At 44.0% G+C, this 21,297-nt stretch overlaps 1 protein-coding gene across 2 annotated transcripts in view; it reads left to right on the forward strand.

Annotated features, from left to right (window-relative positions):
* FGD1 (FYVE, RhoGEF and PH domain containing 1) overlaps window positions 1-21,297 on the forward strand; it is an 86,307-nt gene that overhangs the window by 23,059 nt on the left and 41,951 nt on the right. The window contains exon 1 of one of the 2 annotated variants that reach the window (XM_069942754.1): window positions 5,064-5,914. The exons of the other annotated variant lie outside the window; for it this stretch is intronic. Within the exon in view, the coding sequence (XP_069798855.1) occupies window positions 5,887-5,914 (28 nt within the window). The 5' untranslated portion in view covers window positions 5,064-5,886. Of the gene's footprint in view, window positions 1-5,063; window positions 5,915-21,297 lie in introns of those variants that run through there. 2 annotated transcript variants of the gene reach the window in all.

The following is a 21,297-nucleotide window of genomic DNA, read 5'->3' on the forward strand; positions in this document are numbered from 1 at the left end:
CAGTACCAAATCCCCAATGAAAACCCCTCCTGCTCTCCAGACTGGAAAGAATACCACGTCATGCAGGACATACAGCAGCTGATAAGTACTGGAATACTTCAGATTTATTTAATAGAAGTAAATTACAAATCTCTGGGGCTTTCTGGCACCAGTTGATTTGAAAGAAAAAAAAAAAGGTGAACAACCCCTTTAATCACTACCGTCTTTCAGATCTGACAGTGATCCAGGTTTGTCATGCTAGACTTGGTCATTTAATAAATCACATTAGCAGAAGTCCCATGGGGTGAGATAAGGGGAGAAAGGAGACCAGGCTTTGCAGAAATAATAGCTGATCACTCATGTATCTGTAAAAGCCCCAGTTCATACAAATAAAATACCACTACTGCTACAGCGCCACCTATTGGCGATTTTTTAAACTAAATGCTTTTATTCAGGAAATGCCTGTTGTCCAATGTTCACTCCATTTGAAGAAAACAGGACGTCCTCCATAAGTTAGAGATGTTGAATTTTGCTATTTCTGTACATTAGATAAATGGTCGTCCACCAAAATAGATAGGTTTGAATAATATTAAGCGGATGTGTATGGTCTGCCTTATGGTGGGTGGAGATTCCTGATGTAGGTCCCTCACTATAGGTGATAATATAGGCTAGACTTGTGCTATTACTTTCCGGGATGAGCACCCCCAACCTTCTCAAAAGCTTAAAGGAGTACTCCAGCAAAAATCTTTTTCTTTCAAATTAACTGGTTTTAGAAAGTTATATAGACTTGTAATTTGCTTCTATTTAAAAATCTCCAGTCTTTGACTACTTATCAGCTGCTGTATGTCCTGCAGTAAGTGTTGTATTCTTTTCAGTATGACACACTGCTCTCTGCTGCCACCTCTGTCCAGAGTAGTAGCATATCTCCGTAGAAAATCTCTCCTTATGTGGACAGTTCCTGCCTCGGACAGAGATGGCACCAAAGAGCACTGTGTTAGACTGGAAAGAAAACAACATTTCCTGCAGGGCATACAGCAGCTGATAAGTACTGGAAGACTTGAGATTTTTTTTTTTTTTAAATAGAAGTAAATTACAAATCTATATAACTTTCTGAAACCAGTTGATTTGAAAGAGAACGAAGAGATTTTTGCTGGCGTACCCCTTTAACCGCCCTGCAAGCTGTCAGGATGGACAACCCCTGCCATCGCTTCTGTGCCTGGCGTCTTGCTTTCATCGTGTGTGCCTGTCATTTGAAAAAGCTGGCGTCCGAATTACAATGTTTTCTGACATTCTTCCCTATTCTTGTATAGGGTGTGCAGGTAGGTGTGGCGGCCGAGGCCACGGTGCTTGTTGTGGAACATCAGGGGTCCAATAAAAGTTTAAGAAAAATAAAGTGGAGTTTCCCTTCAGCTACAAAAATAAAGAATCCTCCTTTGTTGCTGACTTTGCGGTCGCACCAATCAATACCCTGTGCCGGCCACCATCTAGGCCTTGCTGATCAGCCCGATAAAGAACAATGCTTTGAAATGACAGGCCCGAGGGGGGAAAGGAACAAGGCTTTGTGTATTAGGGAAGGAAGTCTTGGGGGCAGTGGCAACACCTTTTCCCAGACTCTTATCGGCACAATCTGCAGGACTGTATTTGACCTCTTGTACATTCGCTGAGCAGATTAGCACTGGAGCTGCGAGTCCCATAACGGCGGCATTTACTTTCGTGGGCTGATTCAATTAAACGTAATGGCGTATTAAACATCTGATGGTTGTGTTGTTCTAACCGCAGGTCCGCAGAGGGAGCCGGTAGTGGAGACGCTGAAATAGGATACGAGTCTTGAGGATAATGTTGGGTGTTAGTGCATTTAGTCAGATACATTAACAAGTCCGCTCAATAAAGAGGCACGAGCTGGGAGAGGTGGAAGTGAGCGCTGCTGATTGTTGTGTTTATTGGATTAGGCCCAGTGGTGCGGGGGTAATAGGCTGGAGGAGGAAATTGCTTGCATTGCTTCCTCCAGTAGACAGCCATTCATGGATCATAGATTTGGGTTATAGAGATATAGGAAGATGATGGTGTTTGGTCATGGACAGGGACTTCTTAAAGGGGTTGTCCAGCACTTCAAAAACATGGCCACTTTCTTCCAGAGACAACATGATTCTTGTCTCCAGTTCAGTGCAGTTTGCTGCTGTATGTCCTGCAGGAAGTGATGTATTCCAGTCTGACACAGTGCTCTCTGTCCATGTCAAGAACTGTCCAAAGCAGTAGAGGTTTTCTACGGGGATTTGATACTACTCTGGACAGTTCCTGACACAGACAGAGGTGGTAGCAGAGAGCACTGTGTCAGATTGGAAAAAATACTTCCTGCAGGACATACAGCAGCTGATAAGTACCGGAAGACTTAAGATTAAATTATATATCTGAATACTTTTCTCACAGGAGCTGATTTGAAAGGAAAAAAATGGCTTAATCTCCCCTTTAAAGGGGGTTGTCCCATAAAATAAAGCTATGTCCTATCTTCAGGACTAACGGACTGCGTGGGCACAGAGAAGAGCAATGAACCTATTACAGTCACACCTCACGGTGCTAATCAACTAATAAATGAAAGGTAAATTTTATGACAGCACAAACCCACACATTGTATCTAATACCCCAAAAAGACAGCCTGTCCCTGTTCATATTAGATCAGACAGACTGAGACTCCAGCCAGGACTGTGACATATGGCCGTCTGAACACATTCATTGTGCCCGGACTATAGAGGAGCAGCTTGAGGTTCTGGATATTAACTTGATTTATATGGGTCTTGGAGATCATGTAGCACTCAACGGATGATAGAAATCCTATTTTCCTTCCTATTATACTCCATATTCTGCATTAGCAGCTTCGCTCATCTTAATCATGCCATTTTATGAATACAATACCAGTATGACAGTAAAGACTGACACCATGCTGACAGAGCAAGCATAAAAAGAGCAAATGCAGATTTATAGGCCATTCTGGGTCTTTATGAAGCTGAGTGTCATCCCTTATGGCCGCTGTCATTGTCTCTCACAAAGCTGCCTGTTAGCAGATGGCGGCCGTCACACCGTGACCATTATGTGACCGCCCTATACAGTGTGACTTGGTCACAGCAAACCTCTATCTGTTTCTAGTATTTACAATGTAAGGACACTGCTGTTCTCTGTTTACTGAGCTGCAAGGTTGGACTTTGGCATTTACTATCGATTGCAAGTGGCTGATAACAGAAAGCAGTAGCTGCTTGCAGTGTGTGGGAGCAGAGGAAGTGTCACTGCTGAAATGATTGAGGAGGGTGGAAAATAGTAGTAGTAGTAGTCGCTAAGATATCTGCTATCACCCAGTGGCCCACAATGCTGCAGGGCGTACAACTCAGAGTTCAAAGGTAAGATGCAGATGCCATTCAAAAGTAAAGACAAAGCCACATTACACCCATAACGTTCGGCTGTTAGCCCCGGAGCATCATGGGACTCCAGGCGGTGATAGTAACGAGATTTACATGAACAATAGGAAATCTATCCATGCTTCCCTGCAGCATTTACTGGTTAGTAGAAGGGATTTTTACTACACAGGGATAGAAGTTCTCTGGATTGGTAGAGGAAAAGCTAATGGAGCTAACATGTATTTTTAGAAAATTCTGATTCCGAAATGAGTATCCTGGTTCATGAATATAATACCAGGACTACAGTGAGGACTGACACTAGAGTAGAAGGACACGCTTGGACAGGACACCATGCAACTCTACCCCATACACATGCTGTATTGGGGGACTAGGAAACCTTTTCTAGAGGTCAGTGGAGGTGGAACACCCCTTTAAATGAATGAATTGAGATCCTTGTACACTGTGCATGAAAGGGACGACTATTACCGCATTGGTCAGGTGGTCGCTGGGTTTGTGCTCTAAAAATCATTGTTAGTGGATCCCTAAACGGGATGTGTGGCCAATGATGTAGCTAAGTGACCCAGCATCCACTGGTGCGGTCCTGCACTAAAAATAATTAAAGGTGTTATCCACCGCTACAAAAACATGGCCACTTTCCTCCCTCTCTTGTCACCAGATTGGGTGGGGTTTCAAACTCAGTTCCATTGAAGTGAATGGAGCTTAATTGCAAACCACACCTGAACTAGAGACAAGAGAGGGGGGAAAGAGGCCATTTTTTTGTAGCGCTGGATAACCCCTTTAAGCCTCTTGGCTTGGCACTCGTATTGGGCAGTAATGGGGTAATCTATGAGGACCCTTGTTTGTCCTAGTGGTGTACAGAAGCGTTTAAGCTGGCCATACATATCAGATGTATGATGCCCTTTCTAATTCCCCCATATAATTCAAAGACTGTGTATGCATTCTGAATGTCGGGGGAGCCGCTGCCAGACACCTTTGGCCATTGTTTATCTCCCCAAGGACAAAAAGGATTGAAAGCTACGGTAATTTGCCCTACCAAAATCAGAGGATCCGACAAACTTTAAATACAGCTTTACTTCCCACGAACCCTAGCGTGCTCCACGTTGCAATAATGATTAATCACAGAATTATGGCAGCTATGATTACACCTATGTACTGACTCAGTAGTTATACGTACACATGATGTCACCCACCCAACCAGGCTGCTAGTCCCATAATCTACTTTGCAGATGGTTTGTTAGTGTACATACATTTAATTTACATATAGATTGCAAATTCTGTGCCGGCTGCGTATGGGGATGAACAGGTCTGACAAGCCATGTCTATGGGGTTGGCTGTATTGTCTCGTTTAGTCATTTGCAATTCCATTAGTCACATTAGACTTGTCAGCCCGCTCCCCATATCACCTGGGACAGGGACCTGCTCATTTATTTATTTATCCTATTTTAAGTTAAACTTATCAGCCAGAAAATTTGAATTCTTTTTTTTTTCTGTTTGACTTTTTGTTGCTTTTTTGATCTGCCCAGGTTTTTCTTGCTCCCTCCTCCTCTTCTATTTTCATGTGTGCTTTCCATTCCACTCCCCTCTCTCCTCCTTCATCCCTCCTCTTTGGTCTCCTCTCCCCCTCCTCCTCCTTCTGAAGATGTGATTCCGCCTTTCAGACTTGCAGCTCCCTCATTTGTTAACACGGTCCTATAGGCCTCAATTAGTAGCCATGGCAATGCATTTTGAATGGGGAGGGGTGGTGCCGGGGAGGGCTAAAGACAGCTAAAATTACAGTGGGTTAAAAAAAATGAGTGAAAAATCTGTTAGAGGGGCTGAGTCCTGCCAGAAGAGGAGGAGAAGGAAGCTCTCTGACTGAGTTCCTGGATTCCCAGCACTACCAAGGATTCCTGGGAAGATTTTGGGATACAAGCCAATGTCCCCATATCCTGTCCCTGTCAGATTCCTAACAACCGGCCAGCTAGACGTGAAGCCTGCCGAGCTGTCAAGGGACGGTGACTTACTCTTCTTGGATTTGATGCATGGAAGATTGTCCCGGATCACATGCTTGAGTCCTAACGGAACCTTCTCGGGGAGTTTTTAAGTGTATCCTTATGGAGAATCCAAGACTAAAGCGAAGGAACTAAGAGGATTTACACCAGGAGGTATGAGGGCACTGTACTCTTTCAACTTTTGGGATCTGGAAATCTAAGCTGAAGACGGATAGGAGAATCTGGAATGGAGCCATGTATCAGTCAAGAAGATCCGAGGATTTGTTCCCATTGATGCTGCAGAGGGACACCTGAAGATGTTCCCAATGGTCTGTCCATAGCCGCTTTATGGAGGAATATGGTTTTCTAGGGTGTCTATGACCCTTAAGCTAGGCACAACCTAGACACGTAAATGGCTAAATCTATATGCTTTCTCAAGCATCCACCTATAGAGATGGTTGGAAACCTCTAGGACTATCTCAGACCTAGGAGATTTACACCTCTATACCTGTTGCAGTTGACGCCTGGACATGTATATGGATAAGAGTAACCTGAAAGGTAAGTTGATACGGGGCAAGTTGAGTTCAGGCGGGTAGATGTTTACTAACCAAGGTTCTAGCAACCTATAGCAAAAAAAAAAATGTATTGACGTGCATGCATGCACCCCACGTCCTGTATCCCTGCAGGATTTCCTGCATTGTTCCTACATATGTGTTTGAAATTTACTGTAGTCTGGAAAAAGATTGGATTTCCCCGAATGCCACCTCTTAAAATGTTTGTCCATGTCGACATTTCAAAGAATCGTATCTAATTTCCCTATGCAAACATTTAGTCCTACGGACAATACAGTCATAGTAAAGTGTTTGTGTACCCATGTGGAAGGATTACTTTTATAAAATTGTGTAAAGGTGCCTTTTAGAGATGAGCGAACCTGGAGCATGCTCGAGTCGATCCGAACCTGAACTTTCTGCATTTGATTAGCGGTGGCTGCTGAAGTTGGATAAAGCCCTAAGGCTATGTGGAAAACATGGATATAGTCATTGGCTGTATCCATGTTTTCCAGACAACCTTAGAGCCTTATCCAAGTTCAGCAGCCCCCGCTAATCAAATACCGAACGTTCGGGTTCGGATCGACTTGAACCCGAACCCGGTTCGCTCATCTCTAGTGCCTATATAACTGTCAACAGCTATCACCTCCGTTCACCCCATGTACATGAATGTTCAGCTCATCTGAGCGTACATGTGTTCTGTATGGGGAGAAGAGAGGTAAGACTCTGCTAGACACCGTTACCAGTAACAAGAGGATTGGGCTGTTAAAATCTAGCATGCCCAATCCTTTTCTAGCCCATAGGGATAATGTAGTAGGCCTGTATACACAATAGACAGTCTGCTAGTCTCCTTAAAATAGTGGGTTCAGCTTACTAAAGTGTATGGGGCCTAAAGTTGGCCAAAACAGACGATTTTGGCAGATCATTGTCCGTAAACGACGTGTAAATATGCTACGATCAATTGCGATGGCTGACAGCAGAAACGTCAGTGATCTGCTAGTTTAGTCTGGCATGCGTTTGACACAATCACACATATGAATCATTCCATAGGACTTTGATCAAAGTATCATGTGTATGGCCTGCTTTCATTACAAAATAGAAAAAAAAATACTCATCCGCCCTGATCCCCTGACGAATCTGTCCTATCAACAGGACAGTCCCTTTAATATTTCTGTATAACAGGGTTGTCCAGCTGACATGAATAGATTTTTGGGACCCCCTTTTATGTGTTGTACAAAAGTATCCCAACACGGGGCCTCCTTGGCTGTCATCTCATGTATTTCCATAGATTTTTATGAAAGGTTTATGAAATCCACAACCCTCAGTGATGTAATTTAGGATGCATGTATAGATGTAGATAATAGATGGTGTGCATAGGACATGGTTAACTGTGGATACCTAGAACATAAATACTATTAGAACAGCAACTAGTGTCACTGAGCCGTGTCAGTAGTCATCAGTCCCATTCACATTTCCGGGTCTCTTCTAGTGGACCCCATTAGTCTAGGATCCTCCGATGGACCAGTGCCACCTGTCATGCGGTACATAAGCCTGAGGCCTGACATTGTCACCTCTCTAATAACAATTGTCTTTTTTTTCGGAATAAGATCTTTTATTTCAATTACAGAGATGTAATCCTACTAATTTGTACCATATTACCCAGAATCCTTACCTGCACATCAATTACATGGCGCTGAGGTGAGGCAGGCTTAAATAAGCTGTAGACGTCTCGCTTCGCTGCCTGATCTCTGAGAATTACTCATCACCTGATTAATAATTAAGATAAGAGTTAATAATTAATTCAGTGCACAGCTGCAGCTTCCAAGAGAAGCGGAGGATCGGCGGCGCTGCCAAAATATTACACCGCCACTCCTCACCCTCCCAGGGGGCAGTAGATCCGTCTATTAGTTATGTCTGCAGGGCTCCATTAGGAAGTCTCTGAAGACTCGGGATCTTCGGTAACAGGTTAGGTGATTCTGACGTAGGGTTTGCATATTTTTGTGTCTACCATATTACGTGATGACAGATCAAAATGGCGCAGTACAGGGGTAAATGCACACATCCACATGCAGGCTGAGGAAAGTGCACAGATTTTCCCAGTTGAATACCATCTGCAAGTCAATTGTACTGTTGTGTGTCTGACTCATTGCAGACTGGCCATCTGGCATTCCGGACAAATGCCATATGGACTGGTACCCTCTGTGGGCCGGTCCCATCTTGCTCCTGGCATGGTGACTCCCTCCCCCAATCGTAAGGGTTAGGAGTCACCAGGTTATGAGGTATCGGTCCTCAGAAGGCCTGTGGTGGACTGTCCAGTGCTCCAGGAATTCAGGACACCTGTCCCGGATTTTGAAGCGAGCACCCAATAGCATGTGGAGCTGTGTGCTCTGAAATGCCAGAGCTTTGTCCCAGTCCGGCCCTGATGGCAGAAGATGGTCTCCATTATAAGGGGAGTTGGGGAGTGAAGTGTGACACTGCATGCTTCTCCCAGCTATATCTAGAGATCCAAACTTGGTGTGACATGTCAAAAGTTTATTTTTTAAACAGTTTTCTTTAAAACCACTATACTCACCCTTACCTATCCCCTACCCCCCCTTATTCCCATAGCAATAATTCCACCCCCCTATTAAAATGTTGTGTCAGCAAATGACAGTGTAGAAACTTACACCTAAAAATGTTATAGCATACAAAACATAAAAATAACATATGTGAAATATTCTAGTGTAAGAACTCAACCTAACAGTACTGTTAGGAAGAGGGGTGTACAGCGAGTGCACTACTTGGTTGGCACCAAGAACCAGCAAATATGAGTAATAGAAGTAGTAGGCTCTCTAGCGTAACTCCCCTTATTATTATATTAACTTGGATAATTTAAGGGGAGTTACGCTAGAGAGCCTACTACTTCTATTACTAAAAATAACATAGCCTGAGGGTTCACATACATGGTACCATGCATCTGTAATATGTCACCCATTCATGTAAGTGGGCTCATAGTGTACCCCTGTATGTCTCCAATGTGCTGTACACGGGTACTATACTGCAGCACATTATCCTGTAATACCCCAAATGATAATACCAAATGCAGTAAGCTGAATGTGCTGCACTCTGCATCCACTTTAGTACTCTCTTGGTTACATTGGACATGGTGTTGGACATTTGACCACCTGTCAACCTGCTAAATCATGAAATGCTGCAAGCAACATTTTAGATCAAGCCCAACCAGGCAGATAATAAACTATGCCAGATGACCAAACATATGTCAACCACAGTGACTCCATGGGACGCTGCACAGGCTCCTTGCATACAGTTTTGTGTTCCATGTACATATAGCCAGGGGTGGGATGTAGCTAATACTCCCTGGTTCAGGTACTGTACCCGACCCAGTCCTGGATTCAGTGTACTGTAATGCAATGTTCAGCCATTTGACTCACTCATGAAGAGAGCTGTCTTCTGCTCTTCCTGTAGAAACCACCACCTCTTGCCATGCCCCTAAGGATAACCTTTGAGGACTGGGGGAGTCCATAGCTGGAAATACAACCTATACAGCTCTTTTCAGGAGCCATACATTTATCACCAAGGAGACTTGTCCTTGACACTAAACATGTGGCAACTGCACAAGCACTACATCTATGGCTCATACATGATGCCAAAATAATAATAATAATAATTTAATAAAATTTAAACCTGCCTTGGATACACTAATATCTATCCTAAGATAATAAGAATGGAAATACTAAAAGGGCAGACTAGATGGACCCAGTGGTCTTTTTCTGCCGACAATCTTCTATGTTTCTATAATAAGAACATGAGGCGTTTTGGAGGAACTTTTTGATGTCTCAGAGTGACAGAAAGCAGACTTATCAATATTTTGGAAGACCCCCTTGTGACTCTTTAGTTGAATCACTATTTGCCACCTAGGAAACTCTTCGGGGCAGAGCCCTGCCGACCCCCTGGTGGAGACCCTTATACTTACCCTGTGCATGAAGTACCGCTCCTGGACCCACTCCAGTTGCCAAGATATCGCCGCCGGAAGCCCAGCGCGCGCTCATGAGAGATGAGTCTGAAGCCCATAGAGAATGATGGCTCCATTCATTCTCTATGAGCGTCGGACTCATCTCTGATGACCGCGCGCTGGACTTCAACAGTGATATCTCGGGAGCGGGACTTCATGCAAGGGGTAAGTATAAGGGTCTCCACCGAGGGGTCGGCAGGGCTCTGCCCCGGCACGGGGGGGTGACAGGTCCTCTTTAACCCATCTATAGGAGTCCGTATGTTTAAAGGTGAATTCTACCCTAAATTTTCATGCGTCGTAAAGCCATGCCAATGGCAGCTTCAACACAGCGCTAGAGTTAGTCATCTTTATCAAAATGTGTCAGCTCCTTTACCAAGCGCTGCTACCTCCTTAGTTTATAAGCTGGGACCCCAGCAATATTATCAGCTTGTAGCTTCATAGACCAACCTGTGGGCTGCCCCTTGGCATTGTATAAAGATGATTTGTTTGTGCCAGCGCCATTGCATTATTGGACCTGTGATACCATTCAGTCAATGCCAGCACCTACACCATACATTCTCTCTATAAAGAATACAAGACAACGTCAGGCTCTGCAGATGCAGTGTGTTCCTCAGAGGAAGCAGACATGAGGCCATAGAGCAGGAGATAAAGGACGTGGCGTGTCAGCGACCAGACGCAGCAGGCTTCCTTAAATGGCGGGACGGGTATGCAAGCTGAACGGCTGGTATACCGAGGGGAAACAAAGGATGACATTTCAAAGAAAAATATGTTGTGGTTTCATGGCCTATAGTGGTGATGTGTTATTTTAGCTTCCTTTCACCTGCACAGCGTTTTACTTTTTGTCCTTTGCTTCCTTCTGGGCCTTTTTTATATTGTACACAGCCATGACCTACAGATGGAGCAGAGCCCAATGTGTCATTTCTCACATGATCCGCCAGCCCTCCACAATCTATTGGTAATTGCCCGGCCCTGTAGGGGCATGAAACATTTTCCAATAGGGAAGAATTTAAAGGAAAACTCCGGCCAAATCTAAAAATCATAGACGTCATACTTACTAATCCCCATGCCCCCACAGTGTAGTATCACCGCTCACAGACCCTGCAGCTACATCACGTCCCGGCTCGTCTGCTCAGCCAGTCGGTGACTGAGGCAGGACACAGCTGCAGTCTCACACTGGCTGAGCAGGTACTTGTTGCCGGGACGTGAAGCCAGGAGAATCTGAAAACCAGAGGCTGAAAGAGAGACGGTGATGCTGTGCTGAGGGGCATGGGGACGGGTAAGTGTGACTTGGTTATTATGTTCTTCCCACTGATTCGGCTGGAGATCTCCATTAAGATTGTTCTATAGTGCAGATTGTTCAGCCAAGAGTCCTCTCCTGAACCCGCCCATACTCTTGCACTCTCAGCTTGACCGAGCATGCATGGGATAGGAAAGGAAGAGTAAACTGCTGACAGACTGGCTTGTCTCCCATGAGTATAAAATTATGGGACTGCTGAAATGCAACATAGCTGATTGTTCTCTTACCCGGATCAGGAAAGTTGGAAGGCCCCAATACATATTAGATAGCTAGCTGGTTGTGCTGAAATCAGGTTTAGACAATGTTAAAGGGGTTATTCAGGGTTAAAAAACAGCTCCCCTCCTGTCCTCAGGTCCTGCATGGTATTACAACTCTGCTGTATTGACTTCATTTGCACTGAGGTGCAATACCATACACAGACTGAGGACAAGAGTGGTGCTGTTTTTGGAAGGAAGCAGCCATGTTTTAATGATCCCGGATTACCCTTCTAATCTTATGTGTATGGTTAGTTTTTCTGGTTGCAATTCTCACGCAGACTTTTATAGGACATATGTTTTGTGTTACAGCCAACCCTCATTAAAGGGGAACATTTATTTTCCTACCTGTAACCTTCAGACAGTGCTGCTATAAAGATCTGCACAGAATCCTGGTCGCCTTTATTAAGTCCAGTCCGTCTGCAGTAAACACAAGGATAACTCATCGTGACATGATGTCCAGTTTTGCCAATGATAAAGTCAGCTCTGCTATACGTGTACAAGATGATGAGAGATGAGAGAGCGTCACATGGAACACATAAACCTTCGCTTCTTAGTATTTTATATAGAATTTTATGTAAATTAATATCAGGAGGATTAAATACAGAAAACTTAGGACCATAGTGGGAAAATACATAAACCCCCTAGCTGGGGATCATTGATCAGCTGATCACCTGCAGGATCCAGCCACATGACAAAATAGTGCAGATTTATCATACATTACGTGACAATACTACGGGGGAAATCATCATTTGTGACTTTTCCACACCCGGTATCAGGCCTTATGCCGATAAAGTAGAAAGTGCAGGTGTAAAAAAGTCACGAATGATAATTTCCCCCCTAGTGTTTATTACAATTCCAGTTTACACATCTTAGGCTAGATTCACACACAGCAGATGTCTCATTCATCACAACGGATTTCCGTAAGTTTCATCAGGGAACTAATTTTTAGTCGCAGCAACAAAATCTGCAGTGTGTGAACACAGCCTGAGGGTAAATCTGGTCATACATTACAGACAGCTGTTGGCTGAAGACTAGTTCAGTATACAGCTTCCTTTCACAATACCTCCATGCATGTGCATCATGGCTCAGCGGAGGTTTCATGTGTTCTAATTGGGGAGAGGAGAGTAAGGGGCCTATGAACATGGGGCTATTGTTGGCAAAATAGAATGATATTGCCCTGTGTGATAGGGTCAGCTACAACTAAGCAAACATTCATTCGTCAGCTGATCAGGTCATTTTCACCCATCGTAAAAATTATTGGTCATTGGTTGTACAAATTCCTGTGTAAAAGAGAAGGTTCCCCCCCCCCCCCCACACACACACACATATTAGGGTGCCCATACAAGTTTATATGCCGTATTAAACAGCCCAACGAGCAGGGTAAGCATGAGCCAATAAGCACACGCTTACACAGCCTGTTAGATGGTTCGATGATCATGCGGCAAGGGCTGCATGGACATCTTTGGCGATGTCCGTGCAGCCCTTGCTAGTTCTTTGGTGTCGCTATATAGAAATAATAAAGATTATCCTTACCTTTCTACAATCCCCCCATGTACCCCTGCCGTGTCTCTGCACACCCTGCTGACTGGCCATGACGCTGTCCCGTCTCGGTCAGTGATTAGCTAAGACCCGATCATCGGCTGATCATTGTCTCCATTTTCACGGAGCGATAACCAGCCAAATCGGGCTGATTTGGCCAATTATCGACCCTAAAGGCCCTATTCCACGGACCGACTGTGAGGAGCAAACAGCGCCGTCCGCACCCGTTTGCTCCTCATTCCCCACTAGATCGTCCGGACATCCCATAGAGGATAGTGGCGGTCTGCTGCCGTCGTTCCTATTCCACGGAGCGAGGGCAGCAGATCGCTGCTCTCACAGTCGTTTGTCTTTCAACATATTGAAAGTCAAACAACAGCAACAAACAGCCAACATGAACAATGTCGGCTGATCGTTGCCTTCTATTCCGTGGAATAGGGCCTTTAAAGGGCTTGTGCACCAAAAAAAATTTCTTTCAAATCAACTGCTGCCATAAAGTGCCAGAGATTTGTAATTTATTCTAGTAAAAAAATCTCAAGCCTTCCAGTACTTATCAGCTGCTGTATGCCCAGCAGGAAGTTGTATTATTTCCAGTCTGGAGAGCAGGAGAGGTTTTCTATGGGGATTGGCTGCTGCTCTGGACAGTTCCTGACATGGACAGAGGAGGCAACAGAGAGCACTGTGTCAGACAGGAAAGAAAACACCACTTCCTGCAGGACACACAGCAGCTGATAAGTACTGGAAGACTTAAGATTTTTTTATAGAAGTGAATTACAAATCTCCGGCACTTTATGGCACCAGTTGATTTGAAAGGAAAAAAAAATTGGTGAACAACCCCTTTAAGGTCAGCTGAGACCACCACCACCAGATTCAGCTAATAGTATAAGATGCATGAGGGCCTCCTGACTCTACCAACAGATGATTTCCATGAAGGAAAGGGTCAAGCAGAAGAGATCCTACTGTCCACTGACATCATCTGTAGGTGAGGAGTTGGGAGGCTGCCGTACACCCTATTGTTCTAGGAGGGAAAAGTAGCCCCCTCCATAGGTAACACAGGAAGGTCTGTTCTGGGAATCAGTGCATAAAGCCTAAAGACACGCTCAGCAGATTTGGTACTCACATATTCAGCAGCAAATCCATATCACCAGTCTGCAGCATTTGCTGCTGATGATAATTTGCAGCAATTGTCTGGTTTGCAGATTTCCATTGTGTGTAGAGGAAATTATAGAATCATGATAAATCATGGATATTCATAACATAGTACTGCAGCAAAACCATCTAGTCTGCATTTACCCTTAGGGTGGTATTACACGAAGCGATTATCGTTCGAATAATCGTTCAATCGGTCGTATTTGAACGATTATCTTTAAGTGTAATAGTAGACAACGATTAAACAACGAACGATTGGTCGTTGGTCGTTTAATAGGTTTTGAATCTATTTTTATCGTTTGTCTTTTACACATCGTTCGCACATCGTTCGTTTGAATAAGATGTCGTTAGCCGTTCCCTGTTCATTCGCAAATTGAAAGGGGAGTGTTCTTGAATTTTGTTGCTCCAATATAACCGATAATCTTTCCGTGTAGTAAAACGAACGATTATTAGGCAACCGCTATTGCGATCGTTGGAGATCGTTTATCGTTAATCGTTAATAGAAAAAAATCGCTTCGTGTAATACCACCCTCAGGGAGTCTTGCGGGCTTACAGAACACGGTTTAACATCAATAGACGTGATGTGAGTAAACACGTTACTCATCAATGGATGAGACATAAGTAAACACCCCCCCCATACCCCCACCTAGAACCCCGGCCCCTTGAGATCAATACACAGGAAACCTGTTGTAGCAGGAGACTTTGTTCAGTTATCAGAGGACGATGTTGTATCATATCAGCGAGTCAATATTGGATTTGGATGCTTAGAGGTTCTGCAGCAGCTGAGGAGACTCATATATAGTCTTCAGCTAAAACTAAGGGCCCTATTACACGGGACGATTATGGTGCGAAAAATCGTTATATCGTTCAAATTTAAACGATAATCGTTCAGTGTAATTGCAGGCAACGATCGAAAAATCGTTTGTGTGTCGTTGATTGTTGATTTTGATCTGAACCTAAAATTATCGTTAATCGTTTGCTGTAATTCCACATTCGTTCGCTCAAGTTCTTCATTTTTTTCACTAATCGTTCAGTGTAATTGCACATTGTTCATTGTTTTGCTGGGATCAGAAGGAGTAAACGATCGTAGTAATGGTCGTAACTAACGGCCGTCGTTCTGTGTAACATGGTGAACGATTTTAGGTTAACGATAAACAATCTAGTTTGCGATCGTTTATCGTTAGTCGTTAACCGTTTAAAATCGTTCCGTGTAATAGGACCCTAAGTATTCTGCACAAGCTCCTTGGACAGCTGGAGAACCATAAGTAGATCTCTGTCCTAAGGGACATATATACAGTACCTATTGTCCATACATCCTCTCTATAAAACAGTGCCACCTGGTGGAAACAAGACAGCAAGGAGCTAGGGCTTGTTCACACTGTCATGGCTATAGTCTACTCAGTTTTGTGTTCTAGGAAAATCTCCACCAGTGACTCCACACCAGTAGTGGATTATAATAGGGGCGTTTTGGGCGGTAGCCAGGGGCCCTGAGCTCCTGGGGGGCCCATGACCACCCAAAAAGACTTATACTTTCAGTGGTGTACTGTCTCCTGGCTACACTTCCGCCATGATTAGCAAAAAATCACAGTTTTTTTATGGCAATTTTGCACAAATCAGAACATCATGACATTATCTATCCTGTACTATGAACGCCAGGCTAGTGCCGCCATAGTTACAGTGGGGTGGGGGGGCCCAGGCTTGGTGAACAGCCCGGGGCCTATGGTAAAGTTAATCCGCCCCTGCTCCACACTCTTATCCCAATTTCAAAAGAAGGGTCAGAGCAGGCAAAGCTTTCCGTCATTCTCCGTTCTATGACCCGCTGGCTCCTGTGTCACCTACCTCTGGACAGACTGGAATCACTTTGTTGTCTCTAACAAATAAACTACCAGCTGTTTCCAGCACCATCCTGCGGAGAACCTCTGCTGTACAATAAAGTACAATTAAAGGGCAACTCCAGTCTAGAACAACATTTGACTCTTCAAAAGTTTTAATTGGGTCCCCCAAAGGACTCCTATGCGATCACACGTGTAAAATGCTGAAAAACACTGACTGTTTTACTGCAGGAATAATTTTCTAATATAGTGATGTCAATGGAATCTCTTGGGGGGGGGGGGGGGGGGGTAACTTCTGCAAAAATTTCCAAGCCCCCACCGCACGCTGTCATGGAATAAAGACTTTAGAAATTAACATTTGTATTCTATTACTGTGCTGCCGGATACGGTCTGTCTAGGCCTCATCCACACGTCAGTTTTTTCTGTCGGAGAATCAGGATGCATTGATTTCAGTGTGGTTCTCCACACATCCATTTTATGACCGCTGAAAAGTAGGACCTGCACTTATATGATCCGTTTTTGCAGAACAGAAACTCCAATAGAATTCAATGAGTCAGTTGTTAACGGATGACACACAGATGCACCGTCTGTGTGCTGTCCGTTCTTCACTTAAAGGGAACCAATCGGGCTGATATGGTTCCCTGAACCGCTGTATACAGCTCCTGCAGTAGCCGTGGCACGTACCGGCCACAGCTGCAGCAGGAGCTGTATACCCGAAAAAAAGGGCTTTAATCCCCTGGGCGCGTGACAGGCAGAGACAGGAAGGTAGTCATCTGGGCGGCTCCCCGCCCGTGTCTTGTCACCCATCTCTGTCTGTCAGCATGCTCGGAGAGGATGATTGACAGGCAGAGAGGTCTGTTACTGGTCTCTCTGCCTTTCAATCATCCCTCCGAGCAGAGATGGGTGACTAGCCGCCCAGATTACTACCTCCCCGCAGCTGCCTGTCATGCGCCCAGGTGATTAAACTGCTTTTTTCGGGTATACAGCTCCTGCTGCAGCTGCGGCCGATACAAGCCACGAGTGCTGCAGGAGCTGTATACAGCAGTTCAGGAAACCATATCAGCCCGATTTGGCTGATTGGTTCCCTTTAAGTATTGCCTAGCAAGCCCCAGACAGGCTCCACCCTGTGGCCTGTTAGTACCCTCTGCTCAGTTTTTGCAGATCCGCAAATCTGATGGTGATCACTGATGCTGTCACACTGATGGTGTCTCCAGGACATCACTGATCCTGGAGAAAACCAATGTGTGAATGAGAGCTTAAAGGGGTACTACGGCAAAAATCTTTTTCTTTCAAATCAACTGGTTTCAGAAAATTATATAGAATTGTAAATTACTTCTATTTTAAAATCCCAAGTCTTCCAGTACGTATAAGCTGCTGTATGTCCTACAGGAAATGGTGTATTCTTATCAGTCTGACACAGTGCTCTCAGCTGCCACCTCTGTGTAAAACAGGAACTATCCAGAGCAGTAGCAAATCCTCATATAAAACTTCTACTGCTCTGGGCAGTTCCTGTCATGGACAGAGGTGGCAGCAGAGAGCAGTGTGTCACGCTGGAAAGAATACACCACTTCCTGCAGGACATACAGCAGCTGATAAGTGCTGGAAAACTGGAGAGTTTTAAATAGAATTAAATTGCAAATCCATGTAACTTTCTGACAACAGTTGATTTGAAAGAAAAAGATTTTCGCTGGAGTACCCCTTTAATCACAGTTTAAAGCTGGTCTAATGTTTGTTTGGGACACAACTATGTTTTTCAGCAACACACATACATTCACGCACAGCTCGGCTAAGAGTACATGTGTCTTCCCTGAGAACAAAGGGATTGATATGTGAAGTTCAATACATCGGAGAAAATCATTCGCATTTGGTGGTCAGCTGCTCCTGACGGTTATCTCCTGTGTGTGGTCTAACTTACTTGTTTGTAGACAAGTATTGGAGTAGTCATTGAGGCTTTGTGACTACAGTGTGACCCTCTGTAACCTTCCCACCATAGATAAGCATTTTGACCTACTGTATGTGTGTATGAACTGGGTAAAATCCATCTGAGAAGAGGTAGACAGCAGTTTCTGGTTAGATTTTGTATATACAACTAGCCTGCAGCGGCTGATCCCCGGGAATTGTTTCCAAGGACTGTAATGTTAAATACGGTAATTTCTACTGAGTCATAATGGCAAGAATGTAATTAGTATACAATATAACAACCCTCCTCTGCTAATAGCCATAATGAGCTATAGTGACTCTGGAAGAAGCCTAAGGGCTACAAGAGAGACAATAAAGAGACCCCCTGCCCGAGAGAGTTGTATGTTCATTATTATATTCTGTACTATTGATCTATAGTTACACAAAGGAAACGCTCAGATCAAACCCTGTTCATGTCCCGGGGGGTCCATAATCCCAGTAGTTGGCATAATAAAGGTCATCAGCTTCTCCTTTAGAAATGGCACACTGCCTGCAGAGGCTTAACCTAACCCCAATGCAAAATGTGTACATCCCATGGTAAAAATTCTAGAATGCCCACTTACCTCATAGCAATAATATCTACTATTCATGAAACATCCATCAAATGGCAAGAAAACATGGCGCCCAACAAGAAAGAGAGTCAGTGAAACTCCCACAAGATGGTAATCCAAGACAGAGTGTGGCAGAAGATGGTGGTTGTTCCCAGACGGGATTATCACCTTAGCAGTCAGTGCGCAAGGTGACATAGGAATTGTGGACACTTTCCTTATTCCGTCAGTAGAGTATGTCTTGGACATGATAATAGCTGGAAGACACTCACAATATTATTTGTTCCATGAAGCCAGAATGTTCTGTAATTTGTGGATTTACTATGAAGGGAAAAAAAAGATGAGTGTTCTTTTAAGTGCGGGGATTCTATAATTTTCTTCAAGGGGTTGTAAATTGAACGTTCATCATTTATACTTATACACAAGAAGCTCATAGTTCAGATTCTTGTCACTAGGGGGCAGTATATTAGTACTGTATCTGTTTTGAGCCTCACTTTTCAGACCAAAAGCTAAATGTGTTAAAAAACTGAAGAGCACCTTCTTATGTGGCAAAGGGACCTTCGGACCCACTCAAGCAGTTGTTATGTCTACCTAAGTAACCTTGAGTGGGCTAACAAGGTGCTTGAGATTGTTGTATCGGCCATTAGCCTTGAATTTAGAGACCGTTAAAATCATTGTTTACTGGCTGCACATCTTCCTGTGTAAACGGGGTGTGTGGCCGATAGAAACGTATTTAAATGGTCACAGGAACGATACAAGGATAGTTTGTGTGGCCCGACTGCTTGATTAGTTGTGCCATGTGAAGGCACTGCAAACGAATGCCGATCTCACCGATTGGTGCTTATTTGCTTCTGTAGACGACCCCATAACGGGCCACCTATAATGACCCCAACATGTCTATTACTAGCTAAGCAGTTAACAAAAGGGTGTCTTTTTGGTACATGTTGAGCCGTTATGCCACAGCCTCTGCTGCATTGAAAAGCAAAAATCTTTGTTTTCTGTGGCATACAGTTGTAAGTCCCACTAAAAATATCACCCAACAGGAGTGTAAAGGTCCCCATACACTTTTTACTTATGGCAGTGGGTTTGTCTACCAGTATAAAGTGTATGGAATCTTCACTGACAGTTGATATAGGGGTCAAGTGGGATGGAATTTTACTTCCCAACCCCTTTGTTCTCAGAGATAAGCAGCTGCCAGAGCTGTCTGTCTGCTGCTTTCCCTTCCCAAAAGAGAACACAGGAACGGCCAATAGTTTTTGAAGGTGTTAGGTCACCTTAACCCAATCTATATCTAACCCTTATCTATATCTAAGCAGTTAGGTTACATGACTAACAACAGACTGGATATCTCCTAGTGTTTCCAATGGCACCCATAGAATTTTGAAAGAAACACGCCCCTTGATTGCTGGAGCATTTATCATTGTGCAGTCCTGTATGCAATCCCTTCATATATCCAGAAAAGCTTCACTTGAGGCTATGTTCCCACTAGGTAAAAATAGGTGGAAAAAATGCTCATTTGCCCTTTTTTTTACCTAGTAGGAACAGTATGTTCACACAACGTAAGTTTCCTATTAAACACGGCCGCTGTTGCCGATTTACAACAGCAGCCGTGATTAATGGGAAACTTACGTTGTGCTGACATCTATGGAATCATAAATGGAGTGTAAACATATAGTATACACTTTGTTTGGGATGACTAGTGGCCGCACAAAAAACATGTCAGTTTTGTGCGGCCGCTATTCATTGAATATGTCAGTTCTGTGCAGCCACACAAGCCTGATAAGTAACACAATGGAGAGTGCGGCTCCGGCCGCACTCTCCATTGTCGGCTATGGTGAATTGGGATGCGGGCGCACACTAATGCGCCGTCATCCCGATTCAGAACAAATGAAGATCATCTGGCCGATACTGCAGTACCGGCCGTCATGATCTTCAGCCGACGCTTTTTATAGTGTAAAAAAAATAAAGTCAAAGAGACGTGACAACTTGTTTTAGGTGTAAAATTTATTGAAATGTTTAAATTTTTTTTAAACAAATTGTCAAGCATCACAGGGAATGTAACTATTATCCAAAACCGCTATAAAACAGTCATTCAATAAGAAAATATATGGAAATCAGTGCAGTATTCAAAGACGTGAAAACTAACAAAAAGTGTATAAAGCCTAAAGTTTAAAAGTAATAGCTAAAGCAGACCAATCAACCCCCCCCCCCCCCTACAACCAACCAATCAGGTCATGTCTTTCATTTTCTGACCTCCTGTATGAGAGTGAGAGCTGCTTTCTGATTGGCTGCCACCAGTGTCTACTCCTCTGCATTAGTTTTACAAGTTTTAGAGGTCAGCAAAGAGTGTGTGAGAAGATTCAGATGAGCATGCCCTAAGGATCGCTGTGGTCCTCCATCCAGAAGACACAAGCGATAATTCAGTAGCCATGATGAACAGATGGGGTGGGCACACAAAAATCCAATGGGTGATGTCAGTCACTGAGTATTAGTATATCAGCTAATTCCTATCACTTCAGGGCACTTTGCCCAATACTTCCCGGCTATAGTGCTAACAATAGATTAAATGGCGTATACCTACATTCTAAAAACAACAACCACTGAAGGAGCCATTGTTTCTGCTGTCCCCTGGATAGCTCAGTCCCCGTCACTAGTCGCTTAAGACAGACTCTGTTCTAAGATAATACTAGCAATGTTACTTTAAGTGAGAATCGGCCATTGTTGCATATCGCCTTAGGTATCTGGAACTTTTTAATTGCGCAATCCCATGAGGAAAAAAAAAACACAGGTAGAAAATACTTCT

This window comes from Dendropsophus ebraccatus, chromosome 10 (assembly GCF_027789765.1).
Source record: "Dendropsophus ebraccatus isolate aDenEbr1 chromosome 10, aDenEbr1.pat, whole genome shotgun sequence".
In the NCBI taxonomy this organism is placed as follows: domain Eukaryota; kingdom Metazoa; phylum Chordata; class Amphibia; order Anura; family Hylidae; genus Dendropsophus; species Dendropsophus ebraccatus.